The sequence below is a fragment of the Stomoxys calcitrans genome, chromosome 1, assembly GCF_963082655.1.
Source record: "Stomoxys calcitrans chromosome 1, idStoCalc2.1, whole genome shotgun sequence".
Taxonomy (NCBI): Eukaryota; Metazoa; Arthropoda; class Insecta; order Diptera; family Muscidae; genus Stomoxys; species Stomoxys calcitrans.
Genome location: NC_081552.1, coordinates 36,523,559 through 36,543,899, shown reverse-complemented (window position 1 = coordinate 36,543,899; position 20,341 = coordinate 36,523,559). Strand labels below are relative to the sequence as shown.

General features: G+C 35.5%; 1 protein-coding gene across 3 annotated transcripts in view; it reads left to right on the top strand.

Annotated features, from left to right (window-relative positions):
• The window catches only part of LOC106095129 (serine/threonine-protein phosphatase rdgC), a 126,357-nt gene extending 106,350 nt beyond the window's left edge, over positions 1 to 20,007 (top strand). For all 3 annotated transcript variants that reach the window (XM_059360393.1, XM_059360392.1, XM_059360391.1), the window contains 5 exons: positions 10,882 to 11,320; positions 11,391 to 11,554; positions 11,611 to 11,710; positions 18,662 to 18,973; positions 19,123 to 20,007. In XM_059360393.1, coding sequence (XP_059216376.1) covers positions 10,882 to 11,320; positions 11,391 to 11,554; positions 11,611 to 11,710; positions 18,662 to 18,973; positions 19,123 to 19,241 — 1,134 coding nt within the window. In that variant the 3' untranslated portion in view covers positions 19,242 to 20,007. The remainder of the gene's footprint in view (positions 1 to 10,881; positions 11,321 to 11,390; positions 11,555 to 11,610; positions 11,711 to 18,661; positions 18,974 to 19,122) is intronic.
• Positions 20,008 to 20,341: the final 334 nt, after the last annotated feature.

Sequence of the window (20,341 nt, the reverse complement as noted above, 5' to 3'; positions counted from 1 at the left end):
TGATACTACTTTAGAAAATCATTTCTAAGGAAAAGTTTCTAATAGGCTAAATTGAAAAGGTTTCAATTTCTGCTAAGACAATTCTATCGAATTTCAGTTGGTGAAATTTTAAAAGAAAGACTAGAGCATGATATGCTATCAAAGAGGAAGGGTTAAAAAATGGAATTGACACACTCCTCCAACAAGATGCCTTCTAATAATCTTATCTTTTGAGCTCTTAACAGTTTTTCATTAAAATGTTTTATTTTTCCCACACTTAACCTGCTTGTCACACTTTGGGGCATGCCGTTGTATTGCATTTCTGCCATGTGGTTCTTTGCTATAAAAATCCATGGGGTTAGTTTAAGCTCATTCATTTCAATCATAAAAACTACAAATAACAAATAGTTTTGTAATACCTTGTCTCTCACGTCACCAATGTGATTAGTATTGTGTTTTCACATTTTGTATTGTCTTCAGTTTTCTTTTGCCATGTCATATCAATTTCAAAAGTAATTAAAATTCGATTGTTTAACCGAAGAAATATCCACCTTGCCCGTGACTCATTTGAAATGTGGCAAATTGAAGTCGTGCATATCAACTGGTGTTTTTCTCCTCTTCGTTTACCCATGCAGAAAAAAAATTAAGGCTGTTTGCTACAAACAAAGGCTGCCTTGGGCTTGTGATTGCCATTGTACCGGCGACGTATGAGTGACATGAATAAATTACAATGAAATTAAATCACGTATACGCACTGATGTCGTAGCACCAAAGGTATTCAGTGCTACTACTCATGAAGTACATACTGCACATATACGATACAAGGTGGAATATAGAAAAAAAGTAATTTTGATATACTTTGGGTGGGTGTATAAGAACATGGAAGCATTTAAACGATTTCCTGCCAATGGAAGGTCAGGGACTATGTGGAGTTTTTATCTAACTTGAAAAAAATCTTGATTGGTTGTAACTACCGGCCAAACACTACAATAGATTTGAATCAAATTAATAACGTCTTAAAGACCATAACATTGGGATACAATGATGTTTTTATAGCTGGGGACTTTAATTTCAATATTCTTGTAGATTCCAAATTGGCTTTCTTCAAGATAACATTGGACGTATCCATGATGCAACAGTCCCCATTCGGACTTAGATGAAGAAATCGGATATTAAGTCTGGGAAAGTTTTACAATAAAACGCCTGAACTTCATGTGGAATTCCGCACGGCAAGAAATAAAGTTAATGCACTCATTAATGTTGCTACTCATCCAAATATTATTCGGCGTTAGACACGAAAGGCAAGTGGAGGGTTATAAACGATATCGGAATTGGAAAATCCAAGGCAATTTCTATTTACCACGGTGATATAAATGAATTGAATGAAACTTTTGTTAATATTCCGACCTTAGATATAGACTCAACTTTTTACCCAGACACCAATAGGCTTCCAGAAAGCACAAATGTTGATTGCAGTTTTGTTGGTTTTACATTGTCTTAGAGCAGTCAAGTCAAATGCCATTGGTCTTGATAACATTGACCCAAGATTCATTAGAATCATTCTAATCCCCAGAGCATATCCGACTATTTGGAAAAGATCAAAGATAATTCCAATCCCTAAATTGAATATTTTATATGACATTTTTATATAAATTACCGTGCGATTTCTATATTATGTTACCTCTCGAAAGTTTTCGAGAAGGTTTTGCATAAACAAATGTCTCCATCATAAATCTTTGTTGTCCGATAGAATTTATGGGCTCATTACACTATATCGGGAGATCGGTCTATATGGCAGCTACATCCAAATATGGTCCGATCTGGACCACATTTGACAGGAATGGGTAGGTGTCTACCAGAACACACTGTGAGCTCGGGTAATAAATGTCGAAGTCGGATAATAAATGGATCTTGTATATCCTCAATTCCATATATCGGGAAACCGGGCGGTCGGCCTAGGGGCAGCTATATCCCAATATAGTCCGATCTGAACGATCACATAAACGGATAGGGGTCTACCAGAACTCACGGTGCCAAATTTCATCGACCGATCTTAAAGACTTTAAGTCTGGAGATTGATCTATATAGCGGCAATATATAACTAAAATCAGATTTTATGAGATCAGACGGTCAGGTTTATAAACAAAGAATACGAAATCATCAAAAGTTGTTTGAAAAATATTTTTATACCCAAGATATGTGCAAAATTAAAAATTCCCAGCTATTGGGTATGAATGGGTAAAAACCTTTTGGGTATTTACCCATCGCCCATCTCTAGACATGGGTTTTTGAGAGAAACTTCGTCATTTTGGCAGCGTCATTGACCCCATCGACCTGATGCACCTTTTGCAGCTCTGATCATTTTCTTGTATTTCTTGAGCCGTGTGTAATGCACATCCCAATAAACTTAAGTCTTTTTTTCGACGTGCTATAAAAAAATCTGCACCGATTTTAGATGAAATTTTTAACATTCATTGGGACGTCAAAAAAAAAAAAACTCAAGTTTGTTAAAATCGGAATAAAATTTGGAAGTCATAACAGAACACCACATGCAAAATTTGAGCCAAATCGGACAAAAATTGCGACTTGTAAGGGCTCAAGAAGTCAAATCGGTAGATCGGTTTATATGGGAGTTATATTAGGTTATAGACCGATTTGGACCGTACTAGGGACAGCTATGGAAGCCAAAAGGGAACACCACATGCAAAATTTTAGCCAAATCGAACAAAAATTGTGTCTTGTAAGGGCTCAAGAAGTTAAATCGGGAGATCGGTTTTTATGGCACAGTTGTTGGAAGTCATAACAGAACACTACATGCAAAATTTCAGTCAAAACCTGCGGTTTCCAGGAGCTCGAGAAGTCAAATCGGTTAAAACCTGCGGTTTCCAGGAGCTCAAGAAGTCAAATCGGGAGATCGGTTTATATGGGAGCTATATCTAAATTTGAATCGATATGGCCCATTTGCAATCCCCAACGATCTGTATCAATATTTAGTATCTGTGCGAAATTTCTACACGTTCGACCGCTATCGTGATTTCGACAGACGGACGGACTGTCGGACAAGGCTGGGTCGACTCAGAACGTTAGACGATCAAGAATATATATTATTGATAGTGTCTTAGTCGAATATTTCGAGGTGTTACAAACGGAATGACAGATAAGTATACCCCTATCCTATGATGGTGGGTATAAAAAGTGGCTTGTGCAAAATTTTTCGACAATCGGGCATTAATTGCTACCTATACCTTGATAAGAAAATGGATCCGATTTTTATGGAAGTGTGGGGACACTTGGCCTTGAATGTCAGATTCGTGCCACTGTAGCCCATGTCCGACTACGACGCTGAACGCCCAGGTTCGAATCCTGACGAGAATATTGAAAAAATTTAAATCGGTGGTTATCCCCTCTTAATGTTGGCGAAATTTGCCAGGTACCCAGCCATACATGGTCATGTAAATTCTCCCAAATGTGGTGTCGCACTGCGACACGCTGTTCGAACTTGGCTTTAAAAAAGTTCCCTTATCATTAAGTTTAAACTTGTATCGGAAAGCACCCAATGGTGTGTGAGAAATTTGCCCCTGCTCGGTTCATGGGCAACATTTTACTCTACTCCCAAATGCCATTCTTTTAGTCCCATATTACCACTTTGGTTAATATTTCCTGTTGATGGGGTATTTCAGAGGTGGGGTGGCCACCCAGACACTTGTCCCTTAAAGTAAATATAAGCTTCGTGCTCCACTTTCAAATATATAGAGACTCAAAAACGGTTGAACCGATTACCTTGAAATTTTCACAGATTGTGTAGATTGGTCTGCCAGGAAACATTGGCTATATAATTTTTTGATATCGGGAGGGGACGGACCCTCCCCTTTACCCCAAAAGAACTACCCAAAAATAAAAGTGGACCGATCAGGACAATATGAGATTCAAATGAAAGGTATTCAAGAGCAAAGCATGAATTTCATAGTAAAAGTTGGGTCCAAGTATCTGGGGGGTCGCCCCAGCCCCGAAACCCCTTAAAATAGGTTTATTTGACGATCATGACAATATGGGACTCAAATGAAAGGTATTCGGGAGTAGATTATTAATATGGTCAGGAATTAGGAATAGGCCTTATAATATATTGAAAACGGAACGAGGGCGGACCCTCCACCGTTACCCCAAAACACCACCCAAAATCTAAAGTGGACCGACAAGGACAATATGGGTATCATTGAAAATTATGCGGGAGTAGATAACGAATCTGGCATACAAATCCATGTCAAAGTATAGGGTGTCACCCCACTCCAACAAAAACGCCAAAAATGAGCATATTAGCCAATCACGGATATATGGGACTCGGACCGATCGGGACAATGTAGGTATCAAATGAAAGGTTTTGGAGAGTAGAATACGAATATAGTATTAAAATTTGAGTATAAATACCCATCGGGCCGCGCCAACCCCAAAACTCCTCCAAACAGACATTCATTTCAATATGGGGCTCAAATTAAAGGTGTTTGGGAGTAGATTTCGATTCTGGCATACACTATTAGATCGAAGTATAGGGGCTCACGCCAACCCTCAAAAACGACATTACACCCATTATGACTATAGGATACTTGGCTGAACCGATTTTCAAATGAAAAGAATTCGGCAGTAAATTACAAATATTGCGCAAAACATTAAGTCCAAGTAATGGGAGGCCGCCCACCCCTAAATACCCCCAAATTGGCATATTAATTATATTATATTGGTATTAGGGGGTAGATTACGAATATGACATGCAAATTTGCGTTCAAGTCTAGGTGGCGCTTTTCCTCCTAAAGATATGTCAAATGCGTTATTTGACCCTTTATGACAATATGGGACTCAAATGAATGGTATTTGAGAGTAGAAAACGAATTTGATATCCAATTTTGAAGTCCCCTAAACTGAACTTCATTTCCGTTGGGAATAAAGAATAAATTTGATATCCATATTTGAATCGAAATGTCTGAGGTGCCATCCCTTCCCTAATGAGAACATTACCCTAAGGAAGAACGTTACCACCAGGAACCGAGAAGGGGTAAATTCTCACACATCAATGAGTGCTTTCCCATTCAAGTTTAAACTCAATGATAAGGGACCTTTTTTATAGCCAAGTCCGAATGGAGTCCCGCAGTGCGACACCTCTTTGGGGAAAATTTTTTAAATGACCATGCATGGCATTGTACCTCTCAAATGTCGCCAACATTAAGAGAGGATAAACACCTCTTTGTCCGATGTTCTCGCCAGGATTCAGGGCGAAGTGTCCACACCCTAAAAAGATATAAGAGAGTTAAAGAAGGAGCAGGGGAACGGGCCGGGTTCGGCTAGAAGCTTTTATATAAGTCACATAAAAAATGGTGGTAAATACTTCCGATTAGCAAAGTATTTTAGGGTGGGGGCCACCCCCACACCCATGGCTCTTCAATTGGATATCAAATTCGTTTTTTTTTCTTTCAAGCACCTATCGTTTGAACTGTATATTGTCCTGACTGGTTTATATATCAACTTTCCGGTCTTGGGTGGCCCCCGATGCACCGACCCCAACAATAAAAACCATGTTTTGTTTTAGGTGACTGTAAGAGTAAAGAAAAATTCGAACCAATCGCATTACCAATCTCCGAGATCTGTTTTTTATACCCACCACCGAAGGATGGGGGTATATTCATTTTGTCATTCCGTTTGCAACACATCGAAATATCCATTTCCGACCCTATAAAGTATATATATTCTTGATCAGCGTAAAAATCTAAGACGATCTAGACATGTCCGTCCGTCTGTCTGTTGAAATCACGCTACAGTCTTTAAAAATTGAGATATTGAGCTGAAACTTTCCACAGATTCTTTTCTTGTCCATTAGCAGGTTAAGTTCGAAGATGGGCTATATCGGACTATATCTTGATATAGCCCCCATATTGACCGATCGGCCGATTTAGGGTCTTAGCCCCATAAAAGCCACATTTATTATCCGATTTTGTTGAAATTTGGGACAGTGAGTTGTGTCAGGCCCTTCGACATCCTTCGTCAATTTAGCTCAGATCGGTCCATATTTGGATATAGCTGCCATATAGATGGATCCTCCGATTTATGGTGTAAGGCCCATAAAAGCCACATTCATTATCCGATTTTGCTGAAATTTGGGACAGTGAGTTGTGTTAGGCCCTTTAACATATTTCTTCAATTTGGTCCAGATCTCTTCAGATTTAGATATAGCTGCCATATAGACCGATTTCTTGATTTATGGTTTTGGGCCCATAAAATGCTCATTTATTGTCCGATGTCGCCGAAATTTGGAACAGTGAGTTAAGTTAAGCCCCTTGACATACTTTTGCAATATCGCACAGATCGGTCCAGATTTGGATATAGCTGCCATATAGACCGATATCTAGGTTTTAGGTTTTGGGGCCATAAAAGACGCATTTATTGTCCGATGTCGCTGAAATTTGGCACAGTGAGTTTGATTAGGCTCTTCGATGCCTTTTTATACCCACCACCGAAGGATGGGGGTATATTCATTTTGTCATTCCGTTTGCAACACATCGAAATATCCATTTCCGACCCTATAAAGTATATATATTCTTGATCAGCGTAAAAATCTAAGACGATCTAGCCATGTCCATCCGTCCATCCGTCTGTCTGTTGAAATCACGCTACAGCCTTTAAAAATTGAGATATTGAGCTGAAACTTTGTACAGATTCTTTTTTTGTTCATAAGCAGGTTAAGTTCGAAGATGGGCTATATCGGACTATATCTTGATATAGCCCCCATATAGACCGATCGGCCGATTTAGGGTCTTAGGCCCATAAAACCCACATTTATTATCCGATTTTGGTGAAATTTGGGACAGTGAGTTGTGTTAGGCCAGTCAATGACCTTCTTTACTTTGGCTCCGATCGGTTCAGATTTGGATATATCTGCCATAGTTTTGGGCCCATAAAAGGCGCACTTATTTTCTGATTTTGCCAACATTTGGGACAGAGAGTTGAGTAAGTGCCTTCGACATCCCTCTTTAATTTGGCCCAGATCGTTTCAGATTTGTATCAATAAAAGGCGCATTTATTGTCCGATGTCGCCGAAATCTGGGACAGGGAGTTGTGTCAGGCTCCTCGACATCTTTCTGCAATATGGCTCAAATCTGCCCAGATTTGGATATAGTTGCCATATAGACCGATCTCTCGATTTAAAGTTTTGGGCCCATAAAAAGCCGTATTTAACGTCCGATTTCGCCGAAATTTAGGACAGTGAGTTGTATTAGACACTTCCACATCCATCTTCAACTTGGCTTAGATCGTTCCAGATTTGGATATAGCTGCCATTTAGACCGATCTCTCGATTTAAAGTCTTGGCCCCTAATAAAAGTCAGATTTATAATCCGATTTCGCTGAAATATGACACAGTGACTTATGTTAGCATTTTCGACATCCGCGTCGTTTATGTTTCAGATCAGTCTATATTTGGATAAGGCTACCAAAAGGGCCAATATTTTGTTCTACAAAATTGAACAATGACATGTACTTATTAGACCACTCAATGTCCGTCTCGAATTTGATCCAAATCGAACCATATTTCGATAAAGCTGCAACGGGAACACCAATTACGCATTTTTCATCGGATTATGGCGAAAAGTGGTTTACATATATGCCCGAGGTGGGTATCCAAAGTTCGGCCCGGCCGAACTTAACGCCTTTTTACTTGTTGGGTATTACTGTTGGGGAAAGGGGGACCCTCCCCCTTCCAATATCAAAAAATTATATAGCCTATAATCTGTGAAAATTTCATGGTAATCGGTTCAGCCGTTTCTGAGTCTATACGGAACAAACAAAGAAACCGACAAACAAACATACAAACAAAAGGACACAAATTGATTTTTATACCCACCACCATAGGATGGGGGTATACTAATCTAGTCATTGCTCGAAATATTCGTCTAAGGCCCCATAAAGTATATATTGGGTTGCCCAAAAAGTAATTGCGGATTTTTTAAAAGAAAGTAAATGCATTTTTAATAAAACTTAAAATGAACTTTAATCAAATATACTTTTTTTACACTTTTTTTCTAAAGAAAGCTAAAAGTAACAGCTGGTAACTGACAGAAGAAAGAATCCAATTACAGAGTCACAAGCTGTGAAAAAATTTGTCAACGCCGACTATATGAAAAATCCGCACTTACTTTTTGGGCAACCCAATATATTCTTAATCGTCTCGTCCGTCTATCTGTCTGTTGAAAGCACGCTAATTTTGGAAGGAGTAAAGCTAGTCACATGATTGGTATTGTAAATGGGCCAAATCGGCCCATGCTTTGATATAGCTGCCATATAAACCGATCTTGGGTCTTGATTTCTTGAGCCTCTAGAGGGCGCAATTCTTATCCGATTTGAATGAATTTTTTTGTTTTGGTAGCACTTCCAACAACTACGCTAAGTATGGTTTAAATCGGTCTATAACCTGATATAGCTGTCATATAAACAGATCTGGGGTCTTGACTTCTTGAGCCTCTAGAGGGCGCAATTCTCGTCCGATTTAACTGAAATTTTGCACGTAGTGTTCTGGGAGCACTTTCAATAACTACACTAAGTATGGTTTAAATCGGTCTATAACCTGATATAGCTGTCATATAAACAGATCTGGCGTCTTGACTTCTTGAGGCTCTAGATGGCGCAATTTTCATCCGATTTAACTGAAATTTTGCACATAGTGTTCCGGTAGCACTTTCAATAACTACACTAAGTATGGTTTAAATCGGTCCATGCTTTGATATAGCTGTCATATAAACAGATCTGGGGTCTTGACTTCTTGAGCCTCTAGAGGGCGCAATTCTCGTCCGATTTAACTGAAATCTTGCACGTAGTGTTTTGGTAGCACTTTCAACAACTGTGTTAAGTATGATTCAAATCGGTTCATAATCTGGTATAGCTGTCATATAAACCGATCTTGGGTCTTGACTTCTTGAGCCTCTAGAGGCCACAATTCCCGTCCGATTTAACTGAAATTTTGCGCGTAGTGTTTTGGTATCACTTCCAACAACTGTGTTAAGTATGATTCCAATCGGTTCATAATCTGGTATAGCTGTCATATAAACCGATCTTGGGTCTTGACTTCTTGAGCCTCTAGAGGGCGCAATTCTCATCCGATTTGCCGGAAATTTTGCGTGAGCTGTTTTGTTATGACTTCCAATAACTGTGATAAGTATGGCGTAAATCGGTATAGAACCTGATATAGCAGCCATATAAGCCCATCTTGGATTTTGACTTCTTGAGCCTCTAGAGGGCGGAATGCTCACCCGATTTGGCAAAAATTTTTTACAACGGCTTCTCTCATAACTTTCAACATACGTGTCTAATATGGTCGGAATCCATCAATAGCTTGATACAGCTCGCATATAAACTTATCTCTCGATTTTGCTTCTTGAGCCCCTACAAAGCGCAATTCTTATCCGAATGTACTGAAAAATTACACAGTGACTTCTACAATGTTCAGCATTCATTTATGGTCCGATTGGGACTACAACTTGATATAGCTCCAATAGCATAACATTTCTTATTCAATATTCTATGTTTGTCTAAAAAGAGATACTGCGCAAATGCGATCCATGGTGGAGGGTATATAAGATTCGGTCCAGCCGAACTTCGCACGCTCTTATTTGTTCTTATTAGAATTCTTTTTCAAAAATATTAGTTGCATAATTTTTTTTTAATTTTATTTTTATTAAAATTTTGCTCAGAAACTCAATTTTGTACAAGATTTTTTCAAAATTTTATCAAATTAATTTGCCCAAAATTCTGTAACTCTTTTCTAATTTTATCTAAAAATTTAAGTAAAAACAAACAAAACAAAAGACATTTAAATATGATTTCTACAAACATGTTAATTTTTTTTTCGGTGGAATGTTTTTTTTTTTTTTAAAAAGAAAATTTTTATAAAATGTAATTTTTTATAAAAAAATTTTTACTAACACTTCATTCTTCTAAAGGGTGATTTTTTTAGGTTAGGATTTTCATGCATTAGTATTTGACAGATCACGTGGGATTTCAGACATGGTGTCAAAGAGAAAGATGCTCAGTATGCTTTGACATTTCATCATGAATAGACTTACTAACGAGCAACGCTTGCAAATCATTGAATTTTATTACCAAAATCAGTGTTCGGTTCGAAATGTGTTCATTCACCGTAACGTTGCGTCCAACAGCATCTTTGAAAAAATACGGTCCAATGATTCCACCAGCGTACAAACCACACCAAACAGTGCATTTTTCGGGATGCATGGGCAGTTCTTGAACGGCTTCTGGTTGCTCTTCACTCCAAATGCGGCAATTTTGCTTATTTACGTAGCCATTCAACCAGAAATGAGCCTCATCGCTGAATAAAATTTGTCAAAATTTGAACACATTTCGAACCGAACACTGATTTTGGTAATAAAATTCAATGATTTGCAAGCGTTGCTCGTTAGTAAGTCTATTCATGATGAAATGTCAAAGCATACTGAGCATCTTTCTCTTTGACACCATGTCTGAAATCCCACGTGATCTGTCAAATACTAATGCATGAAAATCCTAACCTCAAAAAAATCACCCTTTATAATAAGTTATCAGAATTGGTTTTAGATTTTTTTTATCATTTTTGTGACCTATTCCCCTTTGCTCTATTACACACTTCTTAGCCACGCCACTGTTATTTCTGTCATTTAACTTTAATGATGCCCATTACCCTGGCAATGCTAAAGTCTAAGAAAGCTAACAAGCAGAGATGACATGTCAAAAGTATAAATTGGAAAATTTTGTTGCAGGCAATAAAAATCTAATTATAGGCGTTCGTTTTTTTCTCTGCAATGATATTTCCTTCACACCAAATGCCATTTCTCGTTTAACACGCTTTTTTATGTTTTTTTTCTATTTCAGCTTTTCGACATTATGTGGAGTGACCCGCAACATAACGACGGTTGTCTACCCAACAGCCTTCGAGGTGCGGGTACTTATTTCGGGCCGGATGTCACCAGAAATTTCCTGGAACAACATAAACTGGAATATTTGGTGCGTTCGCATGAATGCAAAGTCGATGGCTATGAATATCTCCATGATGAGAAGGTAATTACCATATTTTCGGCTTCCAATTATTACGCCATTGGATCGAATCGTGGAGCTTACATGAAATTGAATCCCCACTTGGAGCCACACTTTGTGCAATACATTTCCGCTGCATCAAAGACACGTCAATTAACATTCCGCCAACGTGTAGGCATAGTGGAGAGCTCAGCCATAAGGGAGTTGGGAGCAAGGCTAAGGGCTAGGCGCAACGATCTGGAGGAGGAGTTTCGGAAAAATGATCCCAAAAATACCGGTAATTGAATTTGTAATGAAAAGATGGCAAAAACATGAAAAACACCAATTTAATTTCATTTTCTCTACAGGATACATTACCATTTCACATTGGTGTGATGCCATGGAAAAGGCCACTAACTTGGGTTTACCCTGGCGCTTGTTGAGACCCCGTTTGGCCCCCTCCTTGGATGAGCGTTCGTCGAATGAAGTTAACTATCTGACAACCTTGGATTTGTTAGACACGGATACAATAGTGAGTTTGAGATGTAAAAAGAAAATTTTAAAAAATTTTACTCAACCATTTTTTAGATTGAAGCTCAAGCGCAAGAAACCAGTGTGGCCGACTCACTTTACAAAAATGTCAGCAGCTTGGAAGCAATATTCCATATTTTGGACTCTGATCAATCCGGTAAGCGTTGAATCACATATTATTAACTCTCCAACTAACCATCTCTATAGGTCATTCTTCCTGAAAAGTTTACTAAAACATTTTCCGTGATAAAATTTATGGAAAACATTGTCTCTGACATATTTTTTATTAAACAAGTAAAAGCGTGCTAAGTTCGGCCGGGCCGAATCTTATATACCCTCCACCATGGATCCTATTTGTCGATTTCTTTTCCCGGCATCTCTTCTTAGGCAAAACAGGATATAAGAAAAGATTTTCTCTGCTATTAGAGCGATATCAAGATATGGTCCGGTTTGGACCACAATTAAATTATATGTTTGAGACCTGTGTAAAATGTCAGCCAATTCGAATAAGAATTGCGCCCTTTGGGGGCTCAAGAAGGAAAATAGAGAGATCGATTTATATGGGATCTGTATCGGGCTATAGACCGATTCAGACCATAATAAACACGTATGTTGACGGTCATGATTTCAGGCAAATCGGATAATAATTGCGACCTCTAGAGGCTCAAGAAGTCAAGATCCCAGATCGGTTTATATGACAGATATATCAGGTTATTAACCGATTTGAACCATACTAGGCATAGTTGTTGGATATCATAACAAAACACGTCGCGCAAAATTCATTCAAATCGGATAAGAATTGCGCCCTCTAGAGGCTCAAGAAGTCAAGACCCAAGATCGGTTTATATGACAGCTATATCAGGTTATAGACCGATTTGAACCATTCTTGGCACAAATGTTAGATATCATGACAAAACACGTCGTGTGAAATTTCATTCCAATCGGTTAAGAATTGCGCACTCTACAGTCTCAAGAAGTCCAGACCCAAGATCGGTTTATATGGCAGCTATATCAGGTTATTGACCGATTTGAACCATACTTGGCACAGTTGTTGGATATTAAAACAAAACACGCCGTGCAAAATTTCATTCCAATCGGATAAGAATTGCGCACTCTAGAGTCTCAAAAAGTCAAGACCCAAGATCGATTTATATGGCAGCTATATCAGGTTATGGACCGATTTGAACAATACTTGGCACACTAGTTGGATATTAGAACAAAACACGTCGTGCCGAAATTCATTAAAATCGGATAAGAACTGCGACCTCTAGAGGCTCAAGAAGTCAAGACTCAAGATCGGTTTATATGACAGCTATATCAAAACATGGACCGATATAGCCCATTTTCAATACCAGCCGACCTACACTAGCTTTACTCCTTCGGAAGTTAGCGTGCTTTCGACAGACGGACAGACGGACGGACGGACGGACGGACAGACGGACGGACAGACGGACGGACATGACTAGATCGGCATAAAATGTCGCGACGATCAAGAATATATATACTTTATGGGGTCTCAGACGAATATTTCGAGTAGTAACAAACAGAATGACGAAATTAGTATACCCCCCATCTTATGGTGGAAGGTATAAAAATTGTTTGTTTATATTTTTTTCGGGAAAAGTTGTCTGTGCCCATTTTTTTCGGAAAATAGTGTCTATGACATATTTTTGTCGTAAAACATTGTTTGTGACAGTTTTTTTTCGTAAAATATTGTCTGTAACAATTTTTATGGAAACAAATTGTCTGCGACAGTTTTTCTTCGCAAAATATTGTCCGAAAAATTTTTTTTTTTAAAAAAATTGTCTGATGTATTTTTTTTTTTTTTTTTTGAAGAAAATATGTGTGACAAATTTTTTTTCGGAAAGTATCTTTTGCGACATAATTTTTTTCAAAAATCGTTTGCTACATATATATTTTATTTTGTGAAAAAATTATGTGTGACATATTATTTTTTTGAAAAAATTGTCAGTGACATGTTTTGTCTTAATAAATTGTCAGTGGCATATTTTTTCTGAAAAAATTGTCTATGACATATTTTTTCCAGCAAAACTGTCAGTGACATTTTTTTTCCTGAAGAATTGTCTGTGACATATTTTTTCTGAAAAAATTGTCTGTAACATATTTTTTTTTTTAAAAATTGTCTGTGACATATTTTTTCTAAAAAAATTGTCTATGACATATTTTTTATGAAAATATTGTGTGACTTATTTTTTCCAAAAAAATTTCAGTGACACTTTTTCTGAAAATATTGTCTGTGACATTTTTTCTGAAAAAATTGTCTGTGACATATTTTTCTGAAAAAATTGTCTGTGACATTTGTTTTCTGAAAATTTGTGTGTGACATATATTTACTGAAAAAATTGTCTGTGACATTTTTTTCTTGTAAAATTTGTGTGTGACAAATTTTTTTGATAAAATTGTCTGTGACATAATTTTTCTGGAAAAATTGTTTATGACATATTTTTTCTGAAAATATTGTGTGTGACTTATTTTTTCCGAAAAACTGTCAGTCAAATATTTTTTCCAAAATATCTGTCAGTGATATTTTTTCTGAAAATACTGTCTGTGACATATTTGTTCTGAAAAATTGTCTGTGAAAAATTTGTGTGTGACTTTTCTTTTTCTGAAAAATTTTGCGTGTGACTTATTTTTTCCGAAAAACTGTCAGTGAAATTTTTTTCTGAAAAAATAGTCTGTGACATATTTTTTCCGAAAAAATTTTCTGTGACATTAATTCTCAAAAAAATTGGCTGTGACATATTTTTATACCCACCACCGAAGGATGGGGGTATATTAATTTTGTCATTCCGTTTGCAACACATCGAAATATTCATTTCCGACCCTATAAAGTATATATATTCTTGATCAGCGTAAAAATCCGAAACGATCTAGACATGTCCATCCGTCTGTCTGTTGAAATCACGCTACAGTCTTTAAGAATTGAGATATTGAGCTAAAACTCTGCACAGATTCTTTTTTTGTCCATAAGCAGGTTAAGTTCGAAGATGGGCTATATCGGACTATATCTTGATATAGGCCCCATATAGACCGATCCGCCCGATTTAGGGTCTTTGGCCCATAAAAGCCACATTTATTGTCCGATTTTGCTGAGATTTGGGACAGTGAGTTGTGTTAGGACCTTCGACATCCTTCGTCAATCTGGCTCAGATCGGTCCAGATTTGGATTTAGCTGTCATATAGACCGATACTCCGATTTAGGGTCTTAGACCCATAAAAGCCACATTTAATATCCAATTTTGCTGAATTTCGGAACAGTGGGTTGTGTGAGACCCCTCGACATTTTTCGTTAGTTTGCTACCGATCGGTTCAGATTTGGATATAGCTGCCATATAGACCGATCCTCCGGTTTAGGGTCTTAGGCCCATAAATGCCACATATATTATCCAATTTTGCTGAATTTTGGGACAATGAGTTGTGATAGCCCCTTCGACATCCTTCGTCAATTTGGTCCAGATCGGTGCAGATTTGGATATAGCTGCCATATATACCGATGCTCCGATTTAGGGTCTAAAACCCATAAAAGCCACATTTATTAACCGATTTTGCTGAAATTTGGGACAGTGAGTTGTGTTAGGCCGTTCGACATGCTTCGTTAATTTTGCCCAAATCGGTCCTGATTTGGATATATCTGCCATATAGACCTATCCTCCGATTTAGGGTCTTAGGCCCATAAAACCCACATTTATAATCCGATTTTGCTGAATTTTGGGACAGTGAGTTGTGTTAGGCTCTTCGACATCCTCCGTCAATTTGGCCTAGATCGGTGTAGATTTGGATATAGCTGGCATATAGACCTATCTTGCGATTTAGGGTCTTAGGCCCATAAAAGCCACATTTATAATCCGATTTTGCCGAAATTTGGGACAGTGAGTTGTATTTGATATCCTTCGTTAATTTGGTCCAGATCGGTGGAGATTTGGATATAGCTGCCATATATACCGATCCTCCGATTTAGGGACTACGACCCGTAAAAGCCACATTTATTATCCGATTTTGCTGAAATTTGGGTCAGTGAGTTGTGTTAGGCCTCTCACCATCCTTCTCCAATTTGGACCAGCTCGGTCCAGTTTTGAATATAACTGCCATATAGACCTATATCTCGATTGAAAGTCTTGGCCCTATGAAAGGCGCATTTATAATCCGATTTCACTTAAATTTGACATAGTGAATTATGGTAGGCTTTTCGACATCCATGTCGTATATGGTTCACATCGGTTTATTTTTAGTAATATCAACTTTAAAGACCAATATTTTCGCATACACAATTGAACAATGACTTGTACTTATTAGTATTTGATCCAACTCAGAACATATTTCGATATAGCTGCTATGGGGCATAAGGTATGAATTTTTCACCGGATTTCGACGAAAGAACGTTTACATATATATCCGAGGTGGTGGGTATCCGGCCGAACTAAACGCCTTTTTAACTTGTTTTCTGAAAAAATTGTCTGTGACATATTTTTTCTGAAAAAATTGTCTGTGACATATTTTTTCTGAAAAAAATTGTCTGTGACACATTTTTTCTGAAAAAATTGTCTGTGACATAGTTTTTCTGAAAAAATTGTCTGTGACATATTTTTTCTGAAAAAATTGTCTGTGACATATTTTTTCTGAAAAAATTGCCTGTGACATATTTTTTCTGAAAAAATTGCCTGTGACATATTTTTTCTGAAAAAATTGTCTGTGACATATTTTTTCTGAAAAAATTGTCTGTGACATATTTTTTCTGAAAAAATTGTCTGTGACATATTTTTTCTGAAAAAATTGTCTGTGACATATTTTTTCTGAAAAAATTGTCTGTGACATATTTTTTCTGAAAAAATTGTCTGTGACATATTTTTTCTGAAAAAATTGTCTGTGACATATTTTTTCTGAAAAAATTGTCTGTGACATATTTTTTCTGAAAAAATTGTCTGTGACATATTTTTTCTGAAAAAATTGTCTGTGACATATTTTTTCTGAAAAAATTGTCTGTGACATATTTTTTCTGAAAAAATTGTCTGTGACATATTTTTTCTGAAAAAATTGTCTGTGACATATTTTTTCTGAAAAAATTGTCTGTGACATATTTTTTCTGAAAAAATTGTCTGTGACATATTTTTTCTGAAAAAATTGTCTGTGACATATTTTTTCTGAAAAAATTGTCTGTGACATATTTTTTCTGAAAAAATTGTCTGTGACATATTTTTTCTGAAAAAATTGTCTGTGACATATTTTTTCTGAAAAAATTGTCTGTGACATATTTTTTCTGAAAAAATTGTCTGTGACATATTTTTTCTGAAAAAATTGTCTGTGACATATTTTTTCTGAAAAAATTGTCTGTGACCTATTTTTTCTGAAAAAATTGTCTGTGACATATTTTTTCTGAAAAAATTGTCTGTGACATATTTTTTCTGAAAAAATTGTCTGTGACATATTTTTTCTGAAAAAATTGTCTGTGACATATTTTTTCTGAAAAAATTGTCTGTGACATATTTTTTCTGAAAAAATTGTCTGTGACATATTTTTTCTGAAAAAATTGTCTGTGACATATTTTTTCTGAAAAAATTGTCTGTGACATATTTTTTCTGAAAAAATTGTCTGTGACATATTTTTTCTGAAAAAATTGTCTGTGACATATTTTTTCTGAAAAAATTGTCTGTGACATATTTTTTCTGAAAAAATTGTCTGTGACATATTTTTTCTGAAAAAATTGTCTGTGACATATTTTTTCTGAAAAAATTGTCTGTGACATATTTTTTCTGAAAAAATTGTCTGTGACATATTTTTTCTGAAAAAATTGTCTGTGACATATTTTTTCTGAAAAAATTGTCTGTGACATATTTTTTCTGAAAAAATTGTCTGTGACATATTTTTTCTGAAAAAATTGTCTGTGACATATTTTTTCTGAAAAAATTGTCTGTGACCTATTTTTTCTGAAAAAATTGTCTGTGACATATTTTTTCTGAAAAAATTGTCTGTGACATATTTTTTCTGAAAAAATTGTCTGTGACATATTTTTTCTGAAAAAATTGTCTGTGACATATTTTTTCTGAAAAAATTGTCTGTGACATATTTTTTCTGAAAAAATTGTCTGTGACATATTTTTTCTGAAAAAATTGTCTGTGACATATTTTTTCTGAAAAAATTGTCTGTGACATATTTTTTCTGAAAAAATTGTCTGTAACATATTTTTTCTGAAAAAATTGTCTGTGACATATTTTTTCTGAAAAAATTGTCTGTGACATATTTTTTCTGAAAAAATTGTCTGTGACATATTTTTTCTGAAAAAATTGTCTGTGACATATTTTTTCTGAAAAAATTGTCTGTGACATATTTTTTCTGAAAAAATTGTCTGTGACATATTTTTTCTGAAAAAATTGTCTGTAACATATTTTTTCTGAAAAAATTGTCTGTGACATATTTTTCTGAAAAAATTGTCTGTGACTTATTTTTTCCGAAAAACTGTCAGTGATATATTTTTTCCCAAAAAATCTGCCAGTGACATTTTTTTCTAAAAGTATTGTCTGTGACATATTTTTTCTGAAAAAATTGTCTGTGCCATTTTTTTCTGAAAAATTTGTGTGTGACATAATTTTTCTGAAAAAATTGTCTGTGACATATTTTTTCCGAAAAAATTGTCGCTGTTGTATTTTTTCTGAAAATATTGTCTGTGAAATATTTTTTTTTTTAAATTGTTTGTCTTACATTTTTCCTGAAAAAATTGCCTGTGACATATTTTTTCAGGAAAAAATTTCCTGTGACATATTTTTCAGAAAAAAATAGTTAGTTTTTAGATTTCTTTTTTGAAAAAAATTCGATGATATTTTTGCCTTGGAACAGAACATCTAAGAAATATGTTTAGGTTAGTTTATTCAAGTTATATATTTTTGCTTGTTTCCTTCTCTTCGATGTTTATATGGAAATTTCTCTCAATAAGACATCACATTTGACATCATTTTTTACTTTGTCGTCCCTTGCAAAGCATTTCGTTAATTTGTAACGTTATTTAACAATTTTCCGGGAATTTTGTTTCCTTATTGTGACTTTGAATATCTTGGTTTGTAATCTGTGATTTCTCCCTCTCCCTACTCAATTACAGGTTACATATCATTAAGTGAATTCAGTGATGCCTGCGATTTGCTGGAACAACATTTACCCGGCACCAATACCCGCGAGCAATTACTCGATATGTGTCGCATGATGGACCTTAACAAGGATGGATTGGTGGATCTCAATGAATTCCTGGAAGCATTCCGCCTCTGCGAACAAGCCAAAAATGACCAAGTGGCAGGGCGACCACCACGCATCAACAAATCCCCCAGCACAGAGACAGTCAGCGGCAATGGTGATGGGGGTGGTGGTGTTGGTGCTGGCTCTGGCGCTGAGGGCGAGGATAAAAAATCAGAGCGAAGTATGTTAATGGCATTTTGAATCAAATAAAGTGACAAAATGATTAATGATTTCACTTGTTCTGGTGTTAACTTTTTTTTTTTTTTTTATTTATTTTTTTGTCTTATTTTTTCGTGTGTTTGGCAAATGCCATGAAATGACTCCCTGCAGGGTGCAGTACCTCGGTGGCGGAAGCAGAGGCTGAACTGAAAAAGCTATTACCAACAGGGGAAGATGATGACATCGATCCTAAAGATTGTGAAGCGAATACGCTTAAGCGTAATAAGTAATTGACTTGCCCCTGCAACCACCAAACGTCATCACCTGTTCCTTTAAGCTACCCTACAGCCCTAATTAACCAACGCCTACAATGCTAATTTTCCATTAGACTTTTTTTAACTTTAAAACTAATCCCCTTCGATGTCGATTGTAATACTCTAAGCTTCAAATTATAACAAAATTACAAAAAAAAAATCTTAGCTTTAAGAATTTGTTTGAAAATATTTAAAATTTTTGTAAGGAATTTTTGATCTCACTTAAAACTCTATTTTTTAAAAAAAGATATGTAAATTATTTAAATTTATAGACTTTGTCCATGCCATATCTAGTCATTCGGTTTTATAAGATTTATATAAAAAAAATTATATAATAAATGTGTTAAATTTTTAATTACTTTATTATAACTTAATTTCTAGACACTTGAAGGTGCTTTTATTTAATTAAAAATTGTATGACCTTAAAATATTCAGGAATGCTCTCGTAGTTACAAAATTCAGAGTTTTTGGGAAAGATACACCATTTCCAGAGTAAAAGTTCGGTAATTTGAGGAGCAAAATTTTAATTTTTTTTTATCCTATTCCTACCACATAAGCATATTTCTTATGCATATATGTTTATACTTTTTTTTTTATTTATTTGTTATTTTATTTTAATTAAATTTCCATTATATCTCTTACAAACAAGGTATAGACAACGAAATTTAATTTTTATAATATCCATACTTATTAAAAGATAGCCATTATTTGTTGTTATCTATCTCCGTCCACTTGTTTGGTAATTTTTTTTTTTTCTTTTAATTAAAATTCTGATGAGTTATCTTTAGTTTATAACAATAAAATAAAAAAAAATGTAGTATTTATAAAAAAAAAAAACAATTGTATATGTTTTTCTATTACATTTGAAATATTTATATATAATAACAAACAATATGAATTTCAAAAACCCTAAATCAAATAAAGGAACACTAACAAACGCTTATTACAAAAGAAACCCATGAAAAACTTAAAACAAAATTAAGCCAAATTAGTTAAGTTTATGAAAAAAGTTTTTTTTTATTGATAAATCTATATATGATGTTAATTCTAATAATAAGCATTAAAACACAAAAGCA